The 24,746-nt window shown below is 38.8% G+C and overlaps 1 protein-coding gene across 2 annotated transcripts in view; it reads left to right on the top strand.

Annotated features, from left to right (window-relative positions):
• Positions 1-24,746, top strand: part of cacna1c (calcium channel, voltage-dependent, L type, alpha 1C subunit) — a 158,974-nt gene that overhangs the window by 48,488 nt on the left and 85,740 nt on the right. For both annotated transcript variants that reach the window (XM_029494870.1, XM_029494871.1), the window contains exons 2-4: positions 1,322-1,393; positions 1,424-1,754; positions 6,980-7,085. In XM_029494870.1, coding sequence (XP_029350730.1) covers positions 1,322-1,393; positions 1,424-1,754; positions 6,980-7,085 — 509 coding nt within the window. The remainder of the gene's footprint in view (positions 1-1,321; positions 1,394-1,423; positions 1,755-6,979; positions 7,086-24,746) is intronic.

Here is a 24,746-nt window from a genome sequence, read left to right as displayed (position 1 = left end):
AACCTGACATTGGGAATTACTCCTGATCAAATCTGATGTGACTGTTGCGGCCAAGATGGAGGTTCCTGTTTTTAGCGTTTCCACTTGTGCAAAAAACTTATTGTTTTTGAGCACTGTAACATATACAATTAATGTGTATAAATTTCTATAAATTTGCAAAGTTTGTAGTTATATGCAATATATATACATAGACACATTTGAGTCTGTCTTCAAACACTTTGAAGTTGATTTGAAATGGTTTGATCTCATTCGTGACTTACATTTCAGAAATACTAAGTAATGCCACTGACACGTTTTTAGTTTCATGTCTTCTTACACAATTGTGTTTTGTAAACCCTAAGAATTTTCAACACAAAGTACCGCAAATATAGAGTTGTCTTAAATCAGGAAATGGTTGCTACGTCATTTCATGGAGTGTGTAATCTTGAGCAGGGATAGAGCATTTGTGGAATCCTTGTTCTGATGTCAGCAGGAAAGAGAGGCTGGGGGGATATTATAAGTGTCTTTAATCTGGCTAAGCATATAGGATGGATAATCCGCTTTCTTACTTTTTCTCAGTCTTATTTCTACAATTTGTCTGCATGACACAACTCTGTAAGCTCACTCAGATTATTGTAATTCTTTCTCTCATTTCTATCCATCAATCTCACTTTTATCGCACTTCACGTATTTGTGGTCTACAATTTTTTTTTTGTGGTAAAAGTATGGAAATCAAACAGCATTTAACATGTTTTCTTAATGATTGATCACAACATGTAACATCCTTTTGTTAGCTTTGAAGAAACAGCCTATACAGTCTACAAAAAAAAAAAAAAAAAAAAGGAACTCTGGGGGAAAGGGAATAAATAGCTATATTCTTGTTTAATTTAAAGATGAGATAAAAAAACTATTTATTTATTTATTTATTTATTCATTAAAACATTTTTTTATATATGTTTTATTTTTACTTTTAGCACAGAAAATGTTCTCTAGTAGCTGATGGTCTCATGAGTAGTGGTGTGTGTGACCCAGAGTGATTGGTCACAATATGACGAGGAACTAAAAAGCGTACAGTTCTGTTGTATTTGCTTGACAGATGGGAGTATATTAGTCACCGGTCTATTCTACAGGAGTCTTTAGTGTGTGAAAAATGTACAGGGATCACTAATTGATGTGTCATCAATTCAAATGCTGTTAAAGCCCCAATGTCAAGCACTTTCAGACTGTAGAAAAACACACTGCAACAACATTAAGGACCTTTGTGTGATTTAAGAGCGAAGAATCAACTTGTGTTGTTAACTTTTTTTTTTTACTCTTTCTCTTTCTTATCTCTCCACTCCAGGCTCCGACTATTCTCCCCCTCCTCCCCTACCTCGGCCCACTCCAACTGGCCTGACAAATGAGCACATTGGAGGTGGTAGCCATGGTGACCATGGCGGTGGAGGGGGTGGGGTCAACCATGGGGTGGGTGTGGTGGGCCTGGCTCCGGAGCACATCCCCACACCGGGGGCCGCCCTGAGCTGGCAGGCGGCCATCGATGCAGCACGGCAGGCAAAAATGATGGGAAATGCTGCAGCAGGTGGAGGGGCAGGGCTTGGGTCGGGAGGGGGCGGGCCCATCTCCACGGCCAGTTCCACGCAAAGGAAGAGACAACACTACAGCTCAAAGCCCAAGAAACAGACAACGACAACAGCCACAAGGCCGCCACGGGCCCTACTCTGTCTCACGCTCAAGAACCCCATCCGCAGGGCCTGCATCAGCATCGTAGAGTGGAAGTATCCTTTAAATAATCATGATTGGTGGACTTGTAAACTGTTTCCAAGGGGGAATAACATGCAGTGTTTCACTTTCAAGACAGTATCATGGGTCTATATACTTGAGCTCCCACTAGTTTTGGTCTGGTTTGAATTCACAAGATAGGGGACGTCCAAAAGAAAGTTCTACAATAAAGCTAACCTGGTGCAAATGAGCTTGAGCAGTCAATCCTAAAAGTGCCAATCTAACAAAAATTCTTTCTAATTTCAGAGGTACTACAGTATTTTTCCTCCAAAAGGTTTTGACTATAAATTAATCTGCAAATCTCCTGTCTATATGGTAATACTTTATGCATGATTAGATCTATTTAGGAAAATTGCGTTATAAATTAATATAAATCTATGTGAAGTGTGATGAAAACAGATATGTAGGAAGATAAAATCAGGCTATACGTAGGAGACACAGGATGTAAACAGCTTCCTGTTCTGTGTAATAATCTTCTTTAGCCTTCTTTCGTCTTCTCTTTTTATCAGCCTTTCTTCTCTCTTGTGTCTCACTCACTGTGTTCCTCTGCTCTCTAGCTACTTGTTTAAATCCTTTCTCTCCTTCCTCTCTTTGTTCTTTTTTTTTTGTGTTTTCTCATAGGACGATAAAACAAATTGTGTCATATTCATCACTTCTTTACACCTCTCCAGCATATCTCTCTCCCCCAGCTCTTCCTAACTACGTTCATCCTCTCTCCCCAAGGTCCATCCATGCTTCTATCACTCCTTTGCTCATACCATCCTCCAGCTTAGAGTCTCTCCCACCCTTTATTATCATTCTCTCCTTCCCTCTGTCCTTCCAAATCCCTTTATTCCTGCTGTTCCTCCATCCTTCCTTCCTTCCTACCCTCCTCCTATCCTGGAGTTTCTTTTGTTTTTCTTTATTTAAGCCACCAAACATAATGACTTTGTTGTCCCTCAGGGTGAGATAGAGGGAGAAAGGGAGTGAGACAGAAATGGTCAGTGTCACAGTCAAAGTGATCTATAGTAGGGGAGGGTCCACGTGAACTCAGCAAGAGCAAAGTCACATGTTGTCCTGGGTGGGAGAGGAAGAGGAGAGGTAGGGGAAATGGGAAGGACAGGGAAGTGGGCAGGACATGGATGTCGACATGAGAAATGATGAAGCAGAGTGCAAAAGATGGTGGGGGGGAGTAAGACCAAGGGGTGGCTGGGAAACAAAAAATGACAGAGGCAGTAGGGCAAATAATGAGTAAGAGGAGGGAGGAGGCAGAGAGGATGTGACGATTAGGAAGAAGGAGAGGTAAGAAGCAGAAGACGATTGTGTGTTTGGGTTGCATTAGTGATTTATCAAATTATATAAAATTCTAAACTTTATCACAGTTTTTCAGCTCCACATCTAACAACGATTTTAAAATTAAATGTATGCTAATTAGTTTGTATAAACCTAAAAGTTGACTTCCAATTGTGATATTATGTGATTGCGTAGCATTTTAACTGTTCACAAGTTAGTCTTAAAAGATTTTTCTTATAAATTTCCACTTTTTTTCTTACAACAATGATATTTTAAAGCAGTGGAAATAAATTCTCTAAAAAGCAGGGTTTTAAAACATATCCAGTAAATCATGGCCTAATCATTGGGGATGAACCTGTATATTTATCAGTAACTTGGATCTGTAATCATAGGTCTTATTCACTTCAGCATTTGTTTTAATTTTTCTTAGTTTATTGTCAAAATTCAGTCCATATCCTATCAACAATATACATCAAATTTCCCATGGGAGCAGCCCTGGCTTTTAAGTGCGTACTCTACCTCTTCACTGACAAAAGTGGACAAGTGAAGTCTAGTCACCTGGAGTAATTATCAATAACAAAAATATCAGATGCCCACCTCAAACTACACTCACCAGCTATGTTAATTCAAAGTAGAGAAGAAAATGAATGGAGAAAAACAATCCATGCAAAAACCTTCAGGGTCATTTGAACAATCTCATCCAGAGTGATGAGCATGCAGAACATTACCCACAATTCTCAGCATCATTCATTAAAACAGCTCTGTGGGTTTGGATGGACGAGAGAGTGACAGAGAGAGAGTGATGAAGGAATGGGATGAGCATAAGGAAGAGGAGAGACGTTAAAGGGAAAATGAGCAATAAGAGAAAAAAAGGTAAATAGGATGGAGCAGAACCATTTTAAAAAAGTGCCACCTACACTGATTTAAAAAAAATCTCCATCAAACTGTCAACCAGTCTGTCTGCTTGACTATCAAACAGTTATACTTTGAATGTCCTTCATAACTGCAGTGTGGGCCTATTTAAAGCAGCATGTTTAAACATAAGTCTGTAGGTGACTTTGTACACTGTGTACATTTGTTCTGTGTGTGTGTTTCGTTTTGTGCTCGAGTGTTGCTTGTATTCTACAGGCTGTGTGTGTGTGTGTCCTGTACTCTGTCAGTACCTCTGTCTCTAGAGATAGTAGATCTGAAATCTTCCTCTCCTCCTCCTCTGTTACCATGACAACAGCTACTGCTCTCAACAGGTCAATGGGGCCTGTCTGAGCTCACGCATACACATGAACTGCACACTTAAATTAGAGAACACATAAAGGACTCAAACACATGCATGTTTGTGTGCACAAACACACAGACAGAGCACTCTCACAAGCTCTGTAATTATAGCATTCAGGCATTAACCTGCACACCGGCAAGGTCAGCATAGACAAAGACAGAGCAGGGGTACGTCTAACTATCGTGTCTTCTATATGAAATCACACTAAGTGGTAGTTTTAAGAGCTGTCATTGAGTGCATTTTCAGGAACACATGCACACTGTACAGCGCATCAAGTGATGAGTGGAGTGATGCTATTTGCGTGCATATTCAATTCAATCAGAGATCATAGAAAGAAGAGAAATATTCAGAGTATAACACAGCGTGTTTGGGGCTTACTCGCCCATACGATATCAGTATATCCCAGGTTTCTTATTTAGCATTTGGCTTTGTCCAGTCAAGAGATTGTCTGTGTTATTTTGAACTCCATGGGCCTAATGCTGAATGCATGGAATCTCAAAGACAGTACACCTGTGTGTGGTGAATTTTCTTCAAATGTATGCAGTTAGCTGTCTTCATCTTGTGCTGTTCAGTATAGATATTTCCTATTGTTATGCTGATTAATTTATGTTATTGATGTTAACCCTAACCCTTGATTTAGTAAATGGTTGGTCCATACTTTCAGATTTTTCTGCATATGTTTTGCACACTCAAGCACCTCAGTTGATTTATTATCATGATGATGGAAGGAGACCTCAAGGGTTTCTTAAATCACGGGTCAGGAACCCAGAATGAGCCACAGGCCTGCATGTCTGGTGAGTTTTTTAATGAGGCCACTGCACAAGGTGATTGATTAACATTGATGCAGTTTTTTCCAAGATGAATGAGCTGAATGATCTTGTGGCCAATGATGTTCAAGGGTCAACTTTTAATCCAAACATAGACAAAGTATTAGCCCCGCCATACAGTAAAAAGCAAACAGTAAAAGTAAAAAGCAAATTAATGTTTTTCTCCCTCTCTCTGTCCCTCTTTCAGTAAAGTTTTAAATGGGGAGCAGGTAGTTTTCTGGCTGGACCACACATGAAGTTTGATTTTAAGTGGTAGAAGATTTTTGAAGATATTAGATTCTCTTCTCATTTAAACTTAGACTTAGTGATTTGGTTGGTTCAGAGTTTCTGTAATGATGATGGACATCGAGGCTGCTGAGAAATTCAATTTGTTGTCCTTTAGCTACTATGAAAATATTCTTGACCTCCAGTTGGTAACCAGGGGTCAAACTGAAGCTAAAACAGCAGCTGTATATTCTTCGTTAAGCCCTAAGGTCCTTTTTTCTTATCGTAATCCATCACAGAAAAGTTCATTTTTTTCCTTTTCTTGTTTTTTGAAGGACTGCTTGGAACTCTGCTGTACTTCTAATTTTTTGGCACTGCAGTTTTGACTGTAGACCACCAGTGGTGCTATATTCCTGCTATATGGCTAAGGTTTAATAGTTTTAGTTGCTGCAGATCGAATATTTATTGCACATGTAACCCATCCACTATTTTTGCAACATGGGCATGATACCTTATCAGGTTTCCACCTGCAAAGTTTCCATTAGCGTTGGACAAAGGGAAAGTCAGAATCAGTGTGACAAATGATTAAATGTTTTCAAGCTTGAACAACCTGTGTTTATGGTGTGGAACAATATGTTGTACATGGAGATCAGCAAAAACTTTCATGGTTTGTCTTCTGGATTTGACAACTCATTGGTACATTTTTGTTTATGTTGCACTGCAAATCCCAGAGTCCAGACTAATTTGGCATGTAGCCAAGAGCTAAGAAAATGAAATAAGGGCTGAAGGAAGGAAAGAGTAGAGTAGAGGCAGAGCAAAAGGAGGTGGAGGGAGGTGGCAGCAGTGGCAGTTACTAATTGTGTTGATGAAAACCAGACCTCTATCTCTCCTTCACATTCTCTCCCTCCTTCTCTCACTCTCCATTCTCTCTCACTTTGTATCTCCCTCTTGCTCTCTGAGTCCAAAAATAATGAGGTCACTCCCCTCTCAAGGACCGTTCCAAATAAAAACCCTCTGTGTCTCTACTCTCTCTCATTCCATCTCTCTCACTCTTTTTCTGTCCACATCCCATCTTCCACGCGACAGGCCTGCTCCTCGCTGCACCCATATTAGGACATGCACTGTCTCTTTCCAACCCTCCCCCCTGCAAACACAAAGCCGCTCCTAAGTGAGCCAATATGTCTTACTGTTAACGAAAAGACAAAGTCAAACACTTTGATCTTTCTTATTGTGTACACTGGTGGTGCACTCTGCGGTGTGTGTGTGTGTGTCTCTGCTTATGCAAAGATTTATTAGCTTGTTTAAAAATACCTCTTTTGTTAAAATAACATGCCTGAGTTTACATTATGAACTCAAAGTCTACCTGAACCTGACATGTAGAGATGCACGTTTTGCCTCAAAATTCTCCCACGATTGATGTTTTATGATGGCCCACATAATTACAGCTACGTAGGTTCACTTGCTATCAGATCATTGTTACACAAAGCCAAAACCTGTAGCAACATAGGCCCAAATTAGAATATATACTGTTTGAAGCTTCATGCCATTGAAGAGGAACAAATCAGATCTTTTATGATTCCTACTCTTAAAATATCTCTGCAGTTTATTCTGTTCAAGAATGTATTTTCCTTGACTCTTCTCACAGACCATTTGAGATCATCATCCTGATGACCATTTTTGCCAACTGTGTGGCCTTAGCTGTCTACATCCCCTTCCCTGAGGATGACTCCAATGCCACCAACTCCAACCTGGTGAGTTGTATGTTTTAAGTGCTTTACACTTGATTGTGCCTGTTCGATTGGCCCAGTTTTTGCTGATTTAAGTAACTTCTTGGCTTCATGGCTATTTTTTCCTGCAAGACATGGTTTCTTATTTTTTGATGTTTTTGATTTTTTTTTTTTTTAATTTCCTTTCAAGTAATATTTTGTTGGTACAGGTGATTATTTCATTTACATTTCATCAGCAGATTTTTGCTGTAATTAAGGTTTCTTAGCAGCATGTCATTTGTACATTTCCAGCTGATTTCAGTTTGTGAGTGATTTGGCAGGAGAGGAGGATGCTGTCAGTGTGATTGGTTCATGTATGTGACAGAGAGAAAGGGCAAAGGAGAAAATAATTTGCTCTTATCTGTGATTGCTTGAACATAACAGTCTGTGATTATGATGGTCCACCTTAGACCCAGAAAAAAGTAACTGAAGGCTCACGAGTTACAATTGAGCCACGTGAGTTTGCTTATTTAAGATTATTTTGATGAAAGGTCAAGCATCATTGTCACGTAGTCAAGGGAATAGTTTTGGCTAAGTGGAAAATAGCCATTCATATTGAGCAATTGTGTGTTCTTTTCATGGACTGTCTTGACTTGTTTTAATTGGGTAAAGACGTTGATTTTGTGGTTGCCAAAATATCATTTTGTCCAATATTTTAAATGCGCTGTAATTTAATATAGTTCAAAGAAAAACAAAAATATCTTACAAAACAAAGACATCTGTTATTCTTTTTTTGTCTGCTTGTTGCCAAACTTTAATTAGGGTGTTGGTCTGTGTATTTATATGAATCAATATGATTACATATAGAATTTGTGTGTGCGTCAGCTGGCAGCTGTAGGGCAGTGGAATAGTAAGAGTTTTTTCATCCTTTCTTTCTTTTTCTTCTATCCTTCCTTTTTTCCTCCTTTCCTAAAACTTCATATCAGTCATGATGGGAAAAATATTTGCTGGTATTTGTTTTCATGTAAATATATCTTATAATGTTTTCTGTAATGACATTGTCAGATCAAATGTATGAGGCCTTGGAAGAGTTACCAGCACCCAAGGAGAACAGCTGTTTGCTTCTTCTCAATCAGTGTCCATCACCCCTCCACTCCCCCCTCTCTCTTGCTCTGTGTCTGTTTTTCCCATCTTCCTCAGATAATGCTTTTTACTGTTACCAGAGAATATAAAATTTAACAGATTAAATCTCAGTCATTACATAACAGTTATGGATAAAAACAATTCAAAACATTATTGTATTTCTTTACACACTCTTGTAGTTTGAAGTTTAAAGTCGTGTTTAAAACATACTACTTGTATTAACCAGCCTTTAAATCGTGCCAGATATATTGGAATTACTGGCATGAACCGGGGAAGTGTAAACCAAGTCTTACACTGTCAGATTCCTCTTGAAAGCCTTGTTTTCTAAGACAATTGCCACTCAGTAAAAACATGAAGCATGAAACAAGTAGAAAATACAACATATCGAGGAAAACAATGATATTTTATAATAGGTTTAAAGAATTATTCTTCATGTGTACTGTAAGTATGTAAACCTATATTAACATTATGTTACTTGATACTTGTTTTTTTTTTTTTTTTTACTGGAAAGCCTTGGCTAGAAAATAGCAACAAGTCTCACTGTCTCTCACTGTCGCTCATCACCATGTTTTGAAACAGTATACAACATGACGCATTTGCACACACACATACACACAGACAAACACTGTATCTGGGTGTTGCTCAACACCATATTCTGAAACAGTATACAACATGAGGCATTTGCATATATATATATATATATATATATATATATATATATATATATATATATACACACATACACACAACATTTCCTAATGGAACCTATTTTCAGCTCCTCAGGTCCTCAGGTCCTTCCAGGATTATTCTGGACCTTTCTTGTGACCCCCAAGTTAATGAGAAGATGCAAGACACACATGCACTCACACAAACCTGCTCACTACCACAGCTGTGGTCAATTAGTTTTATAACCTTCTGACAGACAGGAAGCAGTGTGCAGATGCACCAGAGTCTTAAATACACAGTTTAACCATGTATCTGTGTGTGTTTGTGAAGGAGAGCGTGACAGAGTGTATTTGTTTGTTTCTTGTTTCATGTGTATGCACGTGCTATTAACAAGTCTAGAAAACCATAATGGTAAATATCTGCCCAACTATCTGACTGATCAACAATACTGAGGCACTAGGTTGAGCTGCCTTAGCTCAAATTTAGCCAGTTGCCACATGTGTGAGTCCATGGAAAATAGAGTACTCCTCATCCCAGACCTTATTAATGAAAAAGTGCAAAATGGAATACATATGTGCATTGTATGATTACATGGTGCTTGTGCAGTATGTAGGCCAAAAATCTGAAATTAATAGTAGCTCATGATAAGATATTTTATGATAAATGTAGAATGCACAGTATGAGTGGACCAGTTCTTAGTTTACATCCCGCTCCCGCTCCAGCTCCAGCTCCATTTGAACTTAAACTCCTTTCGTGGCCCATGTGTATATATTAAAATTCTTGATTAATGTGACCAAGTAAATGTTCAGAACAGTTCTGTAACGCTATCAAAATGAAATGATTACAATTACACACAGCACCTAAATTTGACATTACTAAAAGTGTGTTTTTGTTCTGTTTACATTGGTTTTGCAATATGCATTCACTATGAAGATTGACCTTATTCAGTGATTTGATTGTATTTTCCAGACAGTAATTAAAGAGAAGACTGTCAGAATCCAGATTACTTCCTGTTGTTTTCCTGGGGCGTCTATTGTGATTCTCATTATATTCACATTTTAGTAATTTACATGATGGCTTTATCCAGTGCTGTACTCAGGGAGTGCCTGACTTTAACAGAACAAATGAGTCTTGATGCACATTTTGGAAGAATTAACGTGTAGCCCAGCTATTTTAAATTGTTAGAACATTATCCTTACACTAATATTACGTATGATGAAGTATTATTACATTAAGTTATTTCCTACAATGTCATTGTTGCAGTCCAGAGGTATAAACAATGATGTAAGCCTTTTATTAAATTTAATGTGTGCTTGAACCACAGCAGGCTTTTAAATATTCCCTGCATCAAAGCTCTTTACACTCAATTCACCCAGGACCCCTAGTTTTTTTTTTTTTTTTTTTCATGCATCTGTACCATCTTCCCCACTTATTGAGTGTTGTTGTCATTTGTTTTCTTTTTGTCATTTGAGGTGACACATGCTGCTTAGCTGGCTTGTGTTTTTGTTTTCTCACCCACACAGTTTTATTTTGCTATTTTGTATTATTCACAATTAAATCACAGTCTTGTGCAAATTTTTATGACTCAAAACGGCTCTCTCATAAGATAGATAAAATAAACTTTATTGTCCCACAAGCTCTCCACACATGCTGCAGCCAACGAAGTGACCATAGTTCTGTATTGTGCTGATCGGCCCCCTGAGCCTGTGTGTGATAGAGACTGAGTTTTAGAACCAATATGGCCCCCCTCGTCTGATTTGCACAAGTGTTTCTTATGTAATACCAGAGATCTGTTGTATTCCTTTCCGTACGGGGATTTCTATTTCTGTCAGCATCCCATAATGTGCTGCTCTGTCTCCTTGACAACATGCCCAATAATAGCAGTGGGAGAGGTTGTCATGGATATGGTAACCGTAGTGATGCTCCTTGTCTGTCCTTGGTTACTGAGGAAAGACGACTAGGAACCAAAGTGTGAGAAAGTCACTTCTCTCAGGGAGGAAAGCTACACAGTTTCAGGTTCATTTTAGAGAGAAATTAGAGCAACTAAGTGAAATTTGAGTGTTCCTTTTGGCTTTTCTATCACCTTTTCCTGCTCCTCCTTTTCCTTTCTTCTCCCCTTTCCCCCTTTTATTATCTTTAATCACTTGATCTCCTTTTGCTCCTCCACCTAATTAGATCAATATGATACTTTCAGATTGACCAAATAATGTTGTCGTAACGAAGCAATTAGCTAATCAATATACCTGATTAGACACTGATTGATGGAGAGGCGTGAACATACACATACACCACACAAACACACACAGACACCGTACTCCCCAAGCAATAATGCAACTTAATGGGATTCGTGGTGACTGAGATGAGATGGTGTGTGTGTGTATCTATGTGTCTGTGTGTATACATTCAACTCGAGCTGGTTTATTTGAATGGTACATTATGCGCAAACTTTACAATTCAATAGTGTCAGTCATATTTGTGCATGATTGATAAAATCATGCACAAATGTGTGCTAACCTGAGTTCATGGTCACTTATTTGTATTTGATGAGGTATGTGTATGTGTGTCAGTGGTGGGCAACAGGGTGTGCAGCTTTAGATGAATTGGCTGCTGGCTCTGCTGTAGGCGTTTGAACGACCACCTTTAAGTCAGTGAATCTCTTCTTCGAGGGTAATGGACCTCACCACAACACACTCCTACTCACTCCAAGTGAGTTATTGTAACTTCTCTTTTCATGCAGACAACAGCATTTATTGTGTTCAGATGTTTAAAAAGACTTCACTGACAGATGAGACTGAATTTGACAAAACACTAATAGAAAAACTTTTAGTGAGGAGGTCAAGGCAGTGTGTTTGGAGATAAAATTCTAGTCCCTTTTCACTTGTTGTGTATCTTGGAGTTTCTTTGCCTTCATGCTGTATGTTAGGACACAGAACTCACTAAATGTGTAGTTTCTTTCAGATACAGATGCTACACATACAAGCCATTTTCATTTAACTAGGTATGTAACCTGGGTCAATAACCCAGCGACTGCATCAGCTACGGTAGTTTAACAGTGACTCAACAATAAAACAATAATTTATATAAGAACTTTATTTTGTCGTTTAGTTTGACAAACGTGCTAATATGTTTTCCTCATTACTCCTCAGTATTGGGCTCTGGGTTTTACTTTGGACACAGTATCTTTAATTTAATTGATTAAACAATCTAAGTTTAGTGTATTGTGTGTCTCTGCTGTTTTTTTTTCTTCTCTAACTCCTTTTGCTATAGAGGATCAAGTTAGCATACTGTTCCTCTAGGTGCTATTCTGTTGTTTGCTAGGAGTGTCTGTAGATGGAAAGGAACAATCAGCATCTCTGTGTGCATACACTTATCTAAACAAAATTAGTCTGTGTTTTCTTGTGGTGTTGGTGTGTGTGCTCAAGGGTCATCCGGATAAGGTGGATGTGTGTGTATATGGTTGCAAGTCTGGTGGTGTAAGTGGCTTTGTGAATAGCCACAATGAAATTTTGTGCCTTTATTAGTATATGTCATTTACCAGTAGTGGTGATGCATGGTTGTACATATGGCATCGTGGCTATAAACAGACAGAGATTCATATGATTCAACCGTATATTATAAGGTATTCTACAGATCAGCATGCTCTGTCACACAGATGGAAAACTTTGAATCTCTTGCAGATTTTCTTCAGTACAAATTCCAACCATGCTGTAGCCTTGGAAGTCATTATTTTCAAATATAAATGCTGTTACCTCTTATACTCCCAAAGGAAACAAGGAATGTCCCCGTAAACATTCGTGCCAGAGACATGGACACTTTCCAGCTTTAGACTGCTGTTTGCTTTCTGCTCTATGGTATGGATTCCTCACTGCAATAGATCTTTAGAGTAACTGAATACTAAATAAGAAAAAAACGAAAATTGAAAACATAAAAGTTATCTGGCAAGTTGTCTTTTTGGGTTCATAGTCTTTCTGCTGTCCAGTGCATCACTGTTGACATGTTTTATTATTCTTTTCACTTCTTTCTTTCTTTTATTAAAATGGAAACAACAAATGTCTCCCATCAGCAGGGTTTTATTGAATAAAAAGTCTTGATTTGGTTTGTATTGTGCAGGTTGTTATTGTTCTTTTGTGCTCAGCCATATTTATGATTTTACCTAGAAATGTGGTTGGCAGTATTTCAATCCATGAGCTAATAGCCGTGCAGCCACATAGAAGAGATAATGGATTGTGGTTGGTATGCTACAGGAAACAGAAATCCACTTCTTTGGAGCCACTGTAGCACTACATTGAACTATTGTGATCACATTGTCTAATGTAATTCTCTCAAACTGCTGATGATTTTGCTGTACTTTAGACTACACATTAAGGAAGAATTTGTATATTTTTTCTACCTCAGTCTGCACCTCCTTCTTTCTCCTTGTTTCTTCGCTCTTCCCCTCCACCTCTAATAAAATGAAAGATTAAGATTTTAAATGATGGCAGCTGTGGCACCACATTCATTACGCCATTTCCTCTTTCCTTTCTCCTCCTCCTTTGCTTTTTAATAGTCCCATTTTTCTGATAAAGATAGGGAGATTTCCACACAAACCTCCTAACCTGTCCCTCTTCTCTTTGCTTTGCCTTTTTTCACATTTATCAAATTTATCTTGAAGAACAAAGAAAAGAATGATCATGTGTGTGTCTGCCTTCATGTGTACCAGCATAACAGTATTTTTAGCTTTTTGTGAGAATGCTATCCAGGCATGTTTGCAATGATTTCTGAACAGATTTCCTTGAAATTCTCATATGCCTACTGTTTACTGGAAATCTGATTGTGTGTGCACATTTTTAAGAGAAGAAATATATGGGATCTGCAGTTACACAATATATGCATGTGGATTTTTGAGATGCCGCATTGCTGTTTTCCTCAGCAATGACTTGTCAAATCAGTCATGTTGAATCAGGTCAGAGTAGCCTTCTGAAACAAAAATAAAGTTTCCTTAATGCTGACTTTGAAACAAGATTTATTAACATCAAATGGCTGTCTGAAAGAGGATAGCAATGCAAAGGTGAAATTTTGATAATTTTTAAGAGGCACCAGATGTGCCAGTGGTGAAAGGAAGAGACATTGAAGGAGGGAGAGAAGAAAAGGAGATAGAGCAGGATATTTTTACTGAGCTAAAAGTGTCTACCTCTGCCTCACTTCGACCCACATTACAGCTCCCACAGAGCTCACAGAGAGAAAGAGAGGGTAATATCTGTCTATCACAGAAAACTCAAAGTTACATACAACATACCAGAGGGAGTGGCATCAGTATTAATGTCCTGATTTCAATCAAGTTGCATTTTTCATCAGCTTGCTTTTGTGGAAAGCACTATTGACTCAAGCTTAATGGCTCTGTTCAAGCAGCTTCGCTGCCCAATTGGTCCTGAATGTGCATCCAGTAAAATACGGATCATAGAAATGGATAACTAATTGGCCATGAATCAACATTAACTGAAATAATGAATGGGGGGTCTCTGGGGTAATCAGTTATTTGTTTTCAGTATGCTGTGTAGTGGTTGCTGTCAGATTTTTAATTCACGGTGAAACTTGCATCCAACCAACCCAGACTATTTAAAAGCGGTGGGAAGCTGCAGCACTCTTCGTTGGTCATGGACTACGGCAGGTGTGTAAGACTGTCCCTGAAAAGGATGGCACCCGCTGCATGACTTTGCTTTTTAGATTTCATTGTAAAAACCCAAGCAGAGATGTGGCAAAGCGGTAGCTGTAGCTGCATTTGCATCCTCTCATTGTACAGCATCATAAATACTTTACAATGCCATAAGCAAAGAAATTCATAGGAAGGTAATTTCTAATGTACCAATTTCATCATTTTGTGTTTTGTGAATTTGTGCAAATGAAACACAGCGAGAACTCAAACTTAATATAGGATTATAAAAATATTGGTTAACATTTTTATACATGCACATAATTCTGCTTTCACAGATAGAATGTTTTCTTTTGACATCTCCCCTCTTGATCACAGAGGGGTTAGTGTTTAGCTTTTTTACTTTCGACTGGAAAATCTGGGCTCTATATGTATCACCCCATCACTGGCGTCCTGGTTTTAAAATCACACACAGCACATTGCATATAGAGCAAACATTGAAACCATGGCAACAAAAGTAATGGGATTGCACAGACGATCTCTTGGTAAATTAAGGTGGCAAACAGGTGTAATGTGTTCTCTGTAGCAGGCATGTGTGTGTGTGTGTGTGTCTTTGTCATCCCAGGCTAATATTTGAGTAGTCATAAAAGCCTGATGTGACATCACCAGAAGAGTAAAGCTAACGGCACACCAGCTACTTCCAGCTAAAAGCCCCCCATCAGTCAGTCTCCACTGAGCTGAATGCAAAAGCTGTCAGTTAATTTCTGCAGCACTACCAAGGTGCAAAGACAGACATTTACACATATCAGGAGGAAACAGATTTGTCAATAATAGACTGCCAGCATTATTATTATTATTGTTTTTTGCGACTTCCTGTTATGTACAGTGTTAAAATGTTGCTGTCATGCTCTGCAGTGATGCTCCTGCATTTGGAAGCCCTTTGGTCGCTCTGAGATCGAAAACAATAAACACAATATCTGAAATCCCATCCAACACAGAGACCTCAACTCTCTTGCTCACTGAATTAATAGGTGATGCTATGTTGCAGTCTGTACTGGTTCTGTTAGGGAGGACCAGCAGTCATGTTGGTGTGGTATTCACTGACATTTAGCCATCTGGTCCAGGATCTGGCAGCCACACACAAGCTCTCTTTCGGCCCCTGTCTCTCTCTCTGTCTCCCTGGTATATACACACAGACACATGAGGCTATTTATGTAGATGTACAAAATATGAGTTGAAGTGCTGGCTCTTGATAAGGCATGTCACTGTAATGCAGAACATTGTGGTATGTGTGTGTTTGTATGTGTCGATATTTTGTATATATGTACACGTGCTTGTGTGGTTTTGTGTGTTTCTTCTGCATCATCAAAGCCTGGGTTCCCATAGAAACAGATGTTTCCGCTCTCTTCCTTGGTGGCAACATGTGACAGACTGTGTGTGTATGCGTGACATACTCTGAAAGTAATAACATAAGGACACATGCTTTTTAATTAAATACGGAAAAGAGGTGAATCCAGTTAAAGTCCCTTATCCCTCATTTATCTGTCATGTTAAATCTATAGCAGTCACAAAAGAGGAGCTGTAGATTAAGAGGAGAGCAAAAGGGATTCCTAAGTTTTAAGAATAATTGAGATGTTGGTTGTACAAAGGAGGCAGCTGAGCAGTATTGGACAGAAGCACCTTTTACATTCATCATTTAGGCCTACCTGACATCCACTCCAGTATTTGCTTTTTGCATGAGTCATTTACAGTGTAATAGTGAATTCACATCAAAAGGTGAATCTCACATAGCTTTTGCTTTTGCTTTTGCTTCTGGGTCTTTATCTTTCATTGTTGAGAGGTGAGTGGGAGGCAGATTGGTTATGATCAATAAAGTGGCAGGAGTAAAACTCATGCTTTACCCCTGCTTTCATTTATGTAAGCAGTCATAAGGGAGCATAGGGAATATATACTCTTGCGACAGGAAGCACAGTCACAGACATATTTTCAGGAGCACCCTGATGTTTTAGCGTGCTTTATCCATTCAATCATTCATTCATCTTCTACTGATTATCCATTGTTTTATTGTGGGGGGAGCCAATCCCAGGTCACTTTGGATGAGGGCTGGGATGTGAATTTCCCCACAACCTTCTTATTGTGGGGCAACAGCACTAACCACCATGCCAGCAAGCTGTCCTCGTGTTTTTATCCAATTATCGACAAATCAGATATACTTTTGACATACATCCAGCAGTTTTACGAGGATCATTTGGAAGGTTTCATAACTTTTCTTCTGTTCTTCTGTTTTTTTCAGTCTATTGAAAAGAGTGCTAAAATTTGAGATTTGATGGTTATCATAATAATTTTGTCAGAACCACAAATTGCACCAAACTGTAAAAGTAAATGAATATTTAACTATTTATTTTTGAGGTCCTTGTCATTTTAGTTGTTTATGGCATCAATCATTTTAATTCTGAGTGGCCTTGAAAGTTTTTCTTTTTTTTTTTTTTTTTCCTCAAACAAAAACTGAATTGAAACCAGTTGATACTCAGTTGTGCTAACAAACCAAGGTAGAATGGCGTGACTAACATGGCAGCTAGATGTACAGAGCAATGTGTACTCCTTATAAGAAGGTGTGTTTGTGTGTATGTATCAATTCAGCCATAAAGCTCATAGATATTGTGGCCCAGTCACTCTATGTAGATCATTGATCACACCCTTTACTGCTCGTTTGCAACTATCTTTTCACTCATCACCTTTTTTCCTTTCCTTTCCTACTTGTAGGACAACTATCAGGTGTGTGTGTGTGAGAAAGAGAGAGAGTAAAGCAACGACCTCCCTCTGCTGCACCCCCCACACCCTCCTGCTCATGGGAGGTGACCCAGTTTCCCATGATCCTTTGCGGCTGCTACTGCTGCGTTGTTGCCGTAGTGATATTGCGGGGTCCTTTAATGCCGACTGTGACTGTCCATGAATAATGGATAGAGAGTGACAGAGTATTAGACAGGGGAATGAGTGGATGGGGGGCAGAGTAACAATAAAAAAGGGAAATATGGAAACGGTAAGGATCTGAAAGGAAGAAACATCGAGAGAGTGATGCATGAAGCATGAGCAAGAGAGTTGATAGTGATACACAAGTTATAATATTGGCTAAGAAATGGGCAGGGCTGATCTGTCAGTGCTAGTTTTCATACAGCAGATAAAAATATTACATTTATTTAAATACTAAATATCACTAAACTCTGATGGCTAAGAAAAAAATACCTACAGTAGAAATGTGCATAATCATCAGCCCAGATATGTAGATTAATAAGTAGGTCACTATACAGTCAGTGAGCAAAACATTTAACCGGGCCATGAAGGCGTGAGGACACATTCTGTGTGTGTGTGTGTGTGTGTGTGTGTGTTTGTAGCTTCTACTTAATCTCTGTTACTGCTGACAGTTGCACACACCTGTAGATCAGCACTTTAGCTGCCACACACAATCTTATTCTGGAGCAGACACATACGCACTGGGGCAATGTAGAAGTGGCTGGTCGTTCCCTCTCTGCCAGAGCTGTCAATTCTTGGCCGGTATTGAGTTTGTACAGCAGTGGGTTCAAACACACACTTGCACAGATGCACACATTCTCACAGCTCTCGCTCATTGGCTGCTGTAAATTATATATTTCACTTCATCTAAAAGGCTTTAAAGTGCCCACTGAGCTTTTTACTTCAAAGCAGGACATTAACACGGGCATGCATACGTTTTGCTCAATAAAAGAAATGAAAGAAAAAAGTACAGCATGTAAGCAAGCATGGCTGGTTGCTTAAAGGTTGTTGTAGGGCTGAAAACATGTCTAGACCCTCTGTTCTCCTCCAGTAAATTTTCCAGGGTGTTAATCGCGCATGCACAATTCTGAAGAGCCAGCTGCAAAGCTGTAATGACTTTCTGGTTTTAAACCCAGACCTCTATAAAGAAAGAAGGTATAGAAAATTACTGTGACATGTAACTTTATGTCTGAGTTAATTAACTAAAAGTGCAGCACTGTTTGATGCTGACCAGGGATGTGTTCACAGAGCTTGTATTTTAGCACCTTTTTGCATCATTTCACAGCTCAAGTATCTTAATTTTTTTATTGTTTCAGAAATGGCAAAGCTATATTTTGTAAATTGAAGTCACTTTAGTTATCTTTTAATCTATTGGTGCAGTTTTAAGTTTTTCATTTCAGAGAAGAAGTTCATTGTATTTTCAGTGATTGTATTCATTCAGGAGTACAAAACCCAAGACATCATGCAATTTATAATAATGTGAACCTTGTTAACTTATTTTAATTCAATAAATGATGTGATCAAAAAATACACAGAGGTTGCTGAATCATCTGCAAAACGCAACATTCAAATTGTCTGTTCATTCATCACAACCAGCAGTGCTTCACAATTTCAATCAGTGATAAGTTACAGTTGTATCGTTTCCTCCAGTTCACAAGTGAACCTTAGTCAACTGTAATATGCCACACACACACACACACAGACAGGGCATGAGTCAGAGGTTTAGGCAGCATATGGCTTCACATGTTAGCTATCAGCGTTTTACTTTTAGTCTCACCAAGTCTGCATAACAACAACTTTGATGTGTGTGTGTGTGTGTGTGTGTGTGTGTGTGTGTGTGAGTAAGTGAGGGTAGGGTCAAAAGAGGGAGAGACACTGACAGATAGACAAAAACAAGTTCAAGTATGTGAAGTTAATGTGGCATTAGTGAGTCAGAGAGAGATTACTGAGGGGACAACAGGAATGCTGAAGAAGAGGAAATTGTGGGTACATGGCATAGATGGTACTAGAGAGGTGAAGTGTTTTATTTCAGGATTATCCAGGTTTAGACAAACAATAAAAATTACTAGATAGAGATTAAATTAAGATATATGCTGACTGTGTTGGTGGTCTCAAGACAGACAACAAAAAACTAAATGGAGAATGTATGCTTTTTAAATACAGAAGAAGAAATTACCTACAACAACATTAAATTTGAATTTAGTTTAATACCAGTGAAATCAACCATTATCTTGATTTCAGCTAATGACCAGTAATTCTCAAAGCATTAGATGTACTGATGTTACAACTTCTCACTGCTGCAGTGCCACACTGAGCATTTATCAAAACCTTAGATGTAAAATGAATACATTTTCCAAATGTTCAAATCATCCATGTCCTGTCTGCGGTCTGTTTTAATGAGCTCTTGCTTTTTGTCTTTCAAGCAGCCTGTGTGTCTCCATGTGTGGGCCAGCATTTGTCTTTCTGACTTTACTGCAGTTATAAATGGATGAAGATTGTTTCACAGCAATAATGAGTTGGGAATGCGATTGAAGCCAAACTTTTATGTTGCCAGGCAACTTGAGCGACACCAGGAACTCTAAATGGACATTTCTTTTTTTAAAGTTTGCTTTCAACTGCCTGTTACAGGCTTTCTTTCTTCTCCCACTTTCAGTGTTTTCTACACCTGAACTCTCTTTGTCATTAAGGTCTATGTTTCTACAGATTCTCTTTCTCAGTCTTTTTCACATTATTGTCTCTCTGCCTCTGAGACTCTCATACAGTGTCACTTATTCCACCTGCTTGTGTTTGCTTTCTTTTGCTGTTTTTAACTTTAAACTTTTTAATGACTTGTTAGCTGGGGAGAAGAGTTGTAAATGCTGAAAAAACGGAGAAGGTAAGCTCAGTTCTGAAGGGAGAGATGGTGAGACAAACTTGGTACATAGTAGGACTTCATATTATGATGAGGAAGACAGTGTATACTCTGGAGTATATAATGTATACTGTAATCACCTTTGGCCATACACTATAGTTAGTCACTGCTGCCTAGCAACCTTTGCTCTTTCTGTGTCTTTCACCCTCATAAGAAAGTCACAAAAGAATGATGGGCTTATTATTATTCCAAAGTCGGTGTGCGCAAGTGAGAACTAGAGTAAATCAGAGGTGTTGATGCTATATACAATTTTACTCCTACACTTTTTTACATTTCTCTGTTGCTCCCTCGCAATTTTCCTCCCTTCCATTTATTTTCACCCTGTAGTGTGTGTAGGGATTTATATAGGGGCTTTTTATTTTTTGAGTGTGTGTGCGTGTGTGTGTATTCTTGTATTCAAAGGTCTTCTTTAAGCACAAACCAAATTGTTTCACCCTCAATAGTCTTTGTTTTTGACTGTTTGACTAGTTTCAGAAAATGTTTAAATGTCCCATCTTTGGCAATCATGATTATCACTGGAATAGCCATGAAAGGATATTCTCTTCTCCTTCTCTTTTCTTTCCCCTGCTCATTTCTTCTCCTCTTTTTGCTTCATATTTCTTTACTTCTCTCTCTCTTTCAGTTCTGCTCTTTTTCTGTGTACTCCCTGATCTAATTAAAATGCCATCTTCAATTCACTGGTGAGCCCCCTCCCTCCATCTCTCTATGCTCTGCTGCAGTGTAAACACGCTATGTCATATTAAAAGTCTGAATCCACTGTGTCATGATTTGGAAGCTTAGCTGCTGATCCGCCATGCTTGACAATTTGACTGTGCTGTGCTAGCTTGGACCTGGCAAGTATTTTGAAGATGAGTTCAGCCATGCTAAGGGCCATTAATATCACTATAGAATTGATCAAGTGGTGTTAGGAGGTTCACAGCTGCAGCTATGAATCTCTACCTAAAATACTATTATTGTAGTATTTTGTCCTAAAATGTGTCCTTTCTAAAATAGTGATGCAGGATCACAGAAAGTGTGATGGTGCCCACTCCAGATTTTTGTTTCTCTTAATTTTTCCTCTTCCACTCCTTCATGCTCCAGCCCCATTGTAAAAACGCACATCGTTATACTAATGTAAACAAATGCAGGAAAGAGTCCTGAAAGAAAAAGTCACTGTCAGAACAACCCACACGGGCATTGACATGCAAATTCCGTCAATCACCCTGTGTTGCTCTGCTGATATCTCATCTGGTCCTGATGAAGCTGACAGACAGTAAAGCAAGTCTCCTATTGGTCCAGAGCTGTGATGTAACCTTGTCTATGCGTCTCCTACATTGTTGAACGAGTGTTTAACTCTAATCTAATTCTAATCTTCAGTGACTTCGAAGTCACATTTAATTATGAACTCAAACACTTAGACACAGACAGATTGAAAGACTCACCCACCCACATGTCCATACACAAAGGAACGTACAGAACGGTTCTTCACACTGGTAAAACTGCAGCTTTGAGAACAGATTGAGTTATGTCATTTCAGATGGCTGACCACTCTGACCTCCTCCAATAAATCTTGTGTTCTGGCTGCAGAATGTCAACTTCCAAGCTTGCAGTAAATGCAGCTCCCCCATTTGTGATCAGGGTGCAATGCCAACACACAGAGTTCAGTCAATTTACTGTTTCTTTTCCTCCAACACAACTGCTTAATGGGCTGAAGGTAGGAACAAATAAGACTTTTGTAACTTGAAAAGCATGTGGATCAAATGAAACTTCAGTCAAATTTCAGTCTTTTCTCTCAGTTTTTTAGTTTCCCCTTCTCTTCCTCTGTTTATCTCTCTCTCTCTGTATCTCTCTCTGTTGCTACCTGGCAACAAGCTGGTTTCCTTGGTGATGGAGCTTAGTAGTCTCACATTCGCAGAAACGGGTGTGTGTATGTGACAACCGGTACACACAGAGAGCATGCAGCAAACGCATGCTCACACTCATGCATGGATACACGTGCAGAGAAACACTTCTTTCAAGCAAACACACAGAAATTAACAATTGTACACATACTTCCTGTTCTGGAATAAATTAATCATTCAGTGATTTCTGTGAGGTACCTCCACAGAGTCAATATACTGAATAGAAGGTTCAATCAGGCCAATACATCACCAGTATTAATGGAATAACAATTTAAAAGTGACTACAGAGGAGGTCACCAATCAATTATTTATACAGAGTAAGAATTACACACTGTATGAGGACAACTCTGTCTTCATAGTTTTATTTACTTCTTGAATATTTTCCCCCGTTTATCATAATTTGGGATAGTTTTCAATCCTTTTAGTTTCAGTTAAAATATTAATCGTACAACATAATTTCATGTGCTTTCAACTTGTATATTTAAGTATATTTCTTGTCTCAAAATGATAGTGGCTCTGTGCATAAAACCATGTCCATGAAGATGCCTGTCCATCATATTTTGGATGAATTTAAACTGACTTTTGGCCAGACCTCATCACCCAACAACCCTGACCTCACTGATGCTTTTGCGGCAGACTGGGAGAAAGTCCCAGCAGCCAAGTCATCCCAGAACATACTTTATCTGGGGGCCCGCATACTTATATACACGGATGTGATATGCTGTTGTGTTTTTGCTGCATCTGTCTTCTTCTGCTTTCAGGTTGCGTTCCAGCATTGCCCTTTTTTTACTGCCTGAGAGGTGTGCTGCAAATTTTAGAAATTGTTAGTCAGTATATAAAGGAACCATGAGAAATGATCTCTTTCGCTCTGACTTTCACACTCTTTTAGGTTGTAGTCACAGGGGAGACAGATGGGCTGTGAAGAAGATGGGTTTGGTTACACTGTGTCCGGGAGAGAAAGGGAGATGTTTATCAGCTACTCAGCAACTACATACACACACACGTACACACGCACAAACATGTGCCTGTTTTCAGACTGTGTTGGTGCAGCTCTGTTCTGTTTACCATGTTTGGAGAAGGAAGGTGAACAAGTGACACAAAGAGAAACGGAGAGAAAGAGAGAGAGAGTCTTCTGTGTTAAGATGACATTTTAGTGAGTCTAAAAGGCAAAGAGGAATGGAGGGAGGAGTGCAGGACGAAGAGAAATCATCTTGTTGCTGTTAACTCAAAACTGCAGGGCCAAAATTTCAGAGCTTATATGAGAACAAGTTTTTGTTTTTATTCTACCCTCTTTAGTACTTGTAATTACATGCAATTTCGTTCAGCAAGTGCAGGAAACTACTGTCAGTGCTTTATTAAAACATCCTATAATGATACCAGCCTCTACAGCTTTCCACAAGTGTCATTATCTTACACTGGCTACTTCTTCCTCTCTGATTGTCATCTTTGAGCTACTTGACTACTTGCTGTGTGTCAGCTAACTGGAAAGGCCTCTTTTTGTGAGTCTGTAAGAGGAAAGTCTATTCTAAGTCATATTCAAGTGAAATGTGGACTGGGCACTATTTACAAAATAAATCCCTGATTTGATCCCTGAAGTGAAGGCAAATGAACTGGGTTGTACCTTCATGTATTGCATCCAAAAACATCTGTAGGAGAATCAAGAAGAAATGTGATGCTGTGATACACCTTATTTTGTAATAGTTACATAAATTATGTCCTAAAGAATCTCCACAATAATAAGATATGTGGCTTGCTGTGCAAAGTGGCTCCGGTTATTGAGGCTTGAATTGTGATTAATATCCAAGTACAAGTTTTTTTTCAGCCAAAGGGGCAAATATATTTCCTCCTTGATAATGAAGATTGCATGAAGTCTCTCTTTAAAAAGCAGTAATTCTTACTATAGAGTATAGGTACTATAGAATCATTTGTTGTAACAGCGATTAATTCAACTGGATGAGAAGAATCTGGTGAGATTTGTGTGAGTGTGGCTCGTCTTCCATTGCTCACTCCTTAACTGGCCTCATATCGCAGAGAGGCTAATTGGATAGGAATTTACTCAACAAGTCTTAATGACATGCTAGCTACAGACACAGAGGGCTCTCTCCCTCAACAGCAATGAGTCAAACTCTCAACACGTCTCTTGCTCTCATTTACCTACTTCTTGGTCAAATGAAGTGATAATCATGCAACAGTCAGTCATACATACAGCAATTCATTGAAAAGATCTGGACAGTGATTAATCATCTTTGTATATTTTCAAGAAATGATATAGACAAATGAATGAAAGGTACATTTGGGTTGACTAAATAATAATTGTGATCAAATGCGAGAGCAAATAAAATGTTATTTAAATTATCAAGAGATTTACACAACACATCAGTGAAATATAGTCACATTTACACACAAAACCTGCCTCATTGTCAGTGGTTCACTGACCTTGGCAGAGAGAGTGCTATGAATGGCCATCTCCCTGTGGTCTGTGTGTTGCATGGGTGTTTATATGTGTGTGTATGGACCTGTAGGCCATGTTGTTGCCCTAGCCTGGTGTTATAGTCCATCTGTCTAGGCTGCAAGCCAAGCAGCCCTCTCTGTTCGCTCTCTAGTGAATGCATTATGATGGTTGTTGAATATGTCTGATGGAAATGATACAGCCCTCTGTTGGAAATTCACTCCTTAAATGATATATT

Source organism: Echeneis naucrates, chromosome 23 (genome assembly GCF_900963305.1).
Source record: "Echeneis naucrates chromosome 23, fEcheNa1.1, whole genome shotgun sequence".
NCBI lineage: Eukaryota > Metazoa > Chordata > Actinopteri > Carangiformes > Echeneidae > Echeneis > Echeneis naucrates.
The sequence above is the reverse complement of the archived record's forward strand: the minus strand, read 5'-3'. Positions and strand labels throughout refer to the sequence as shown.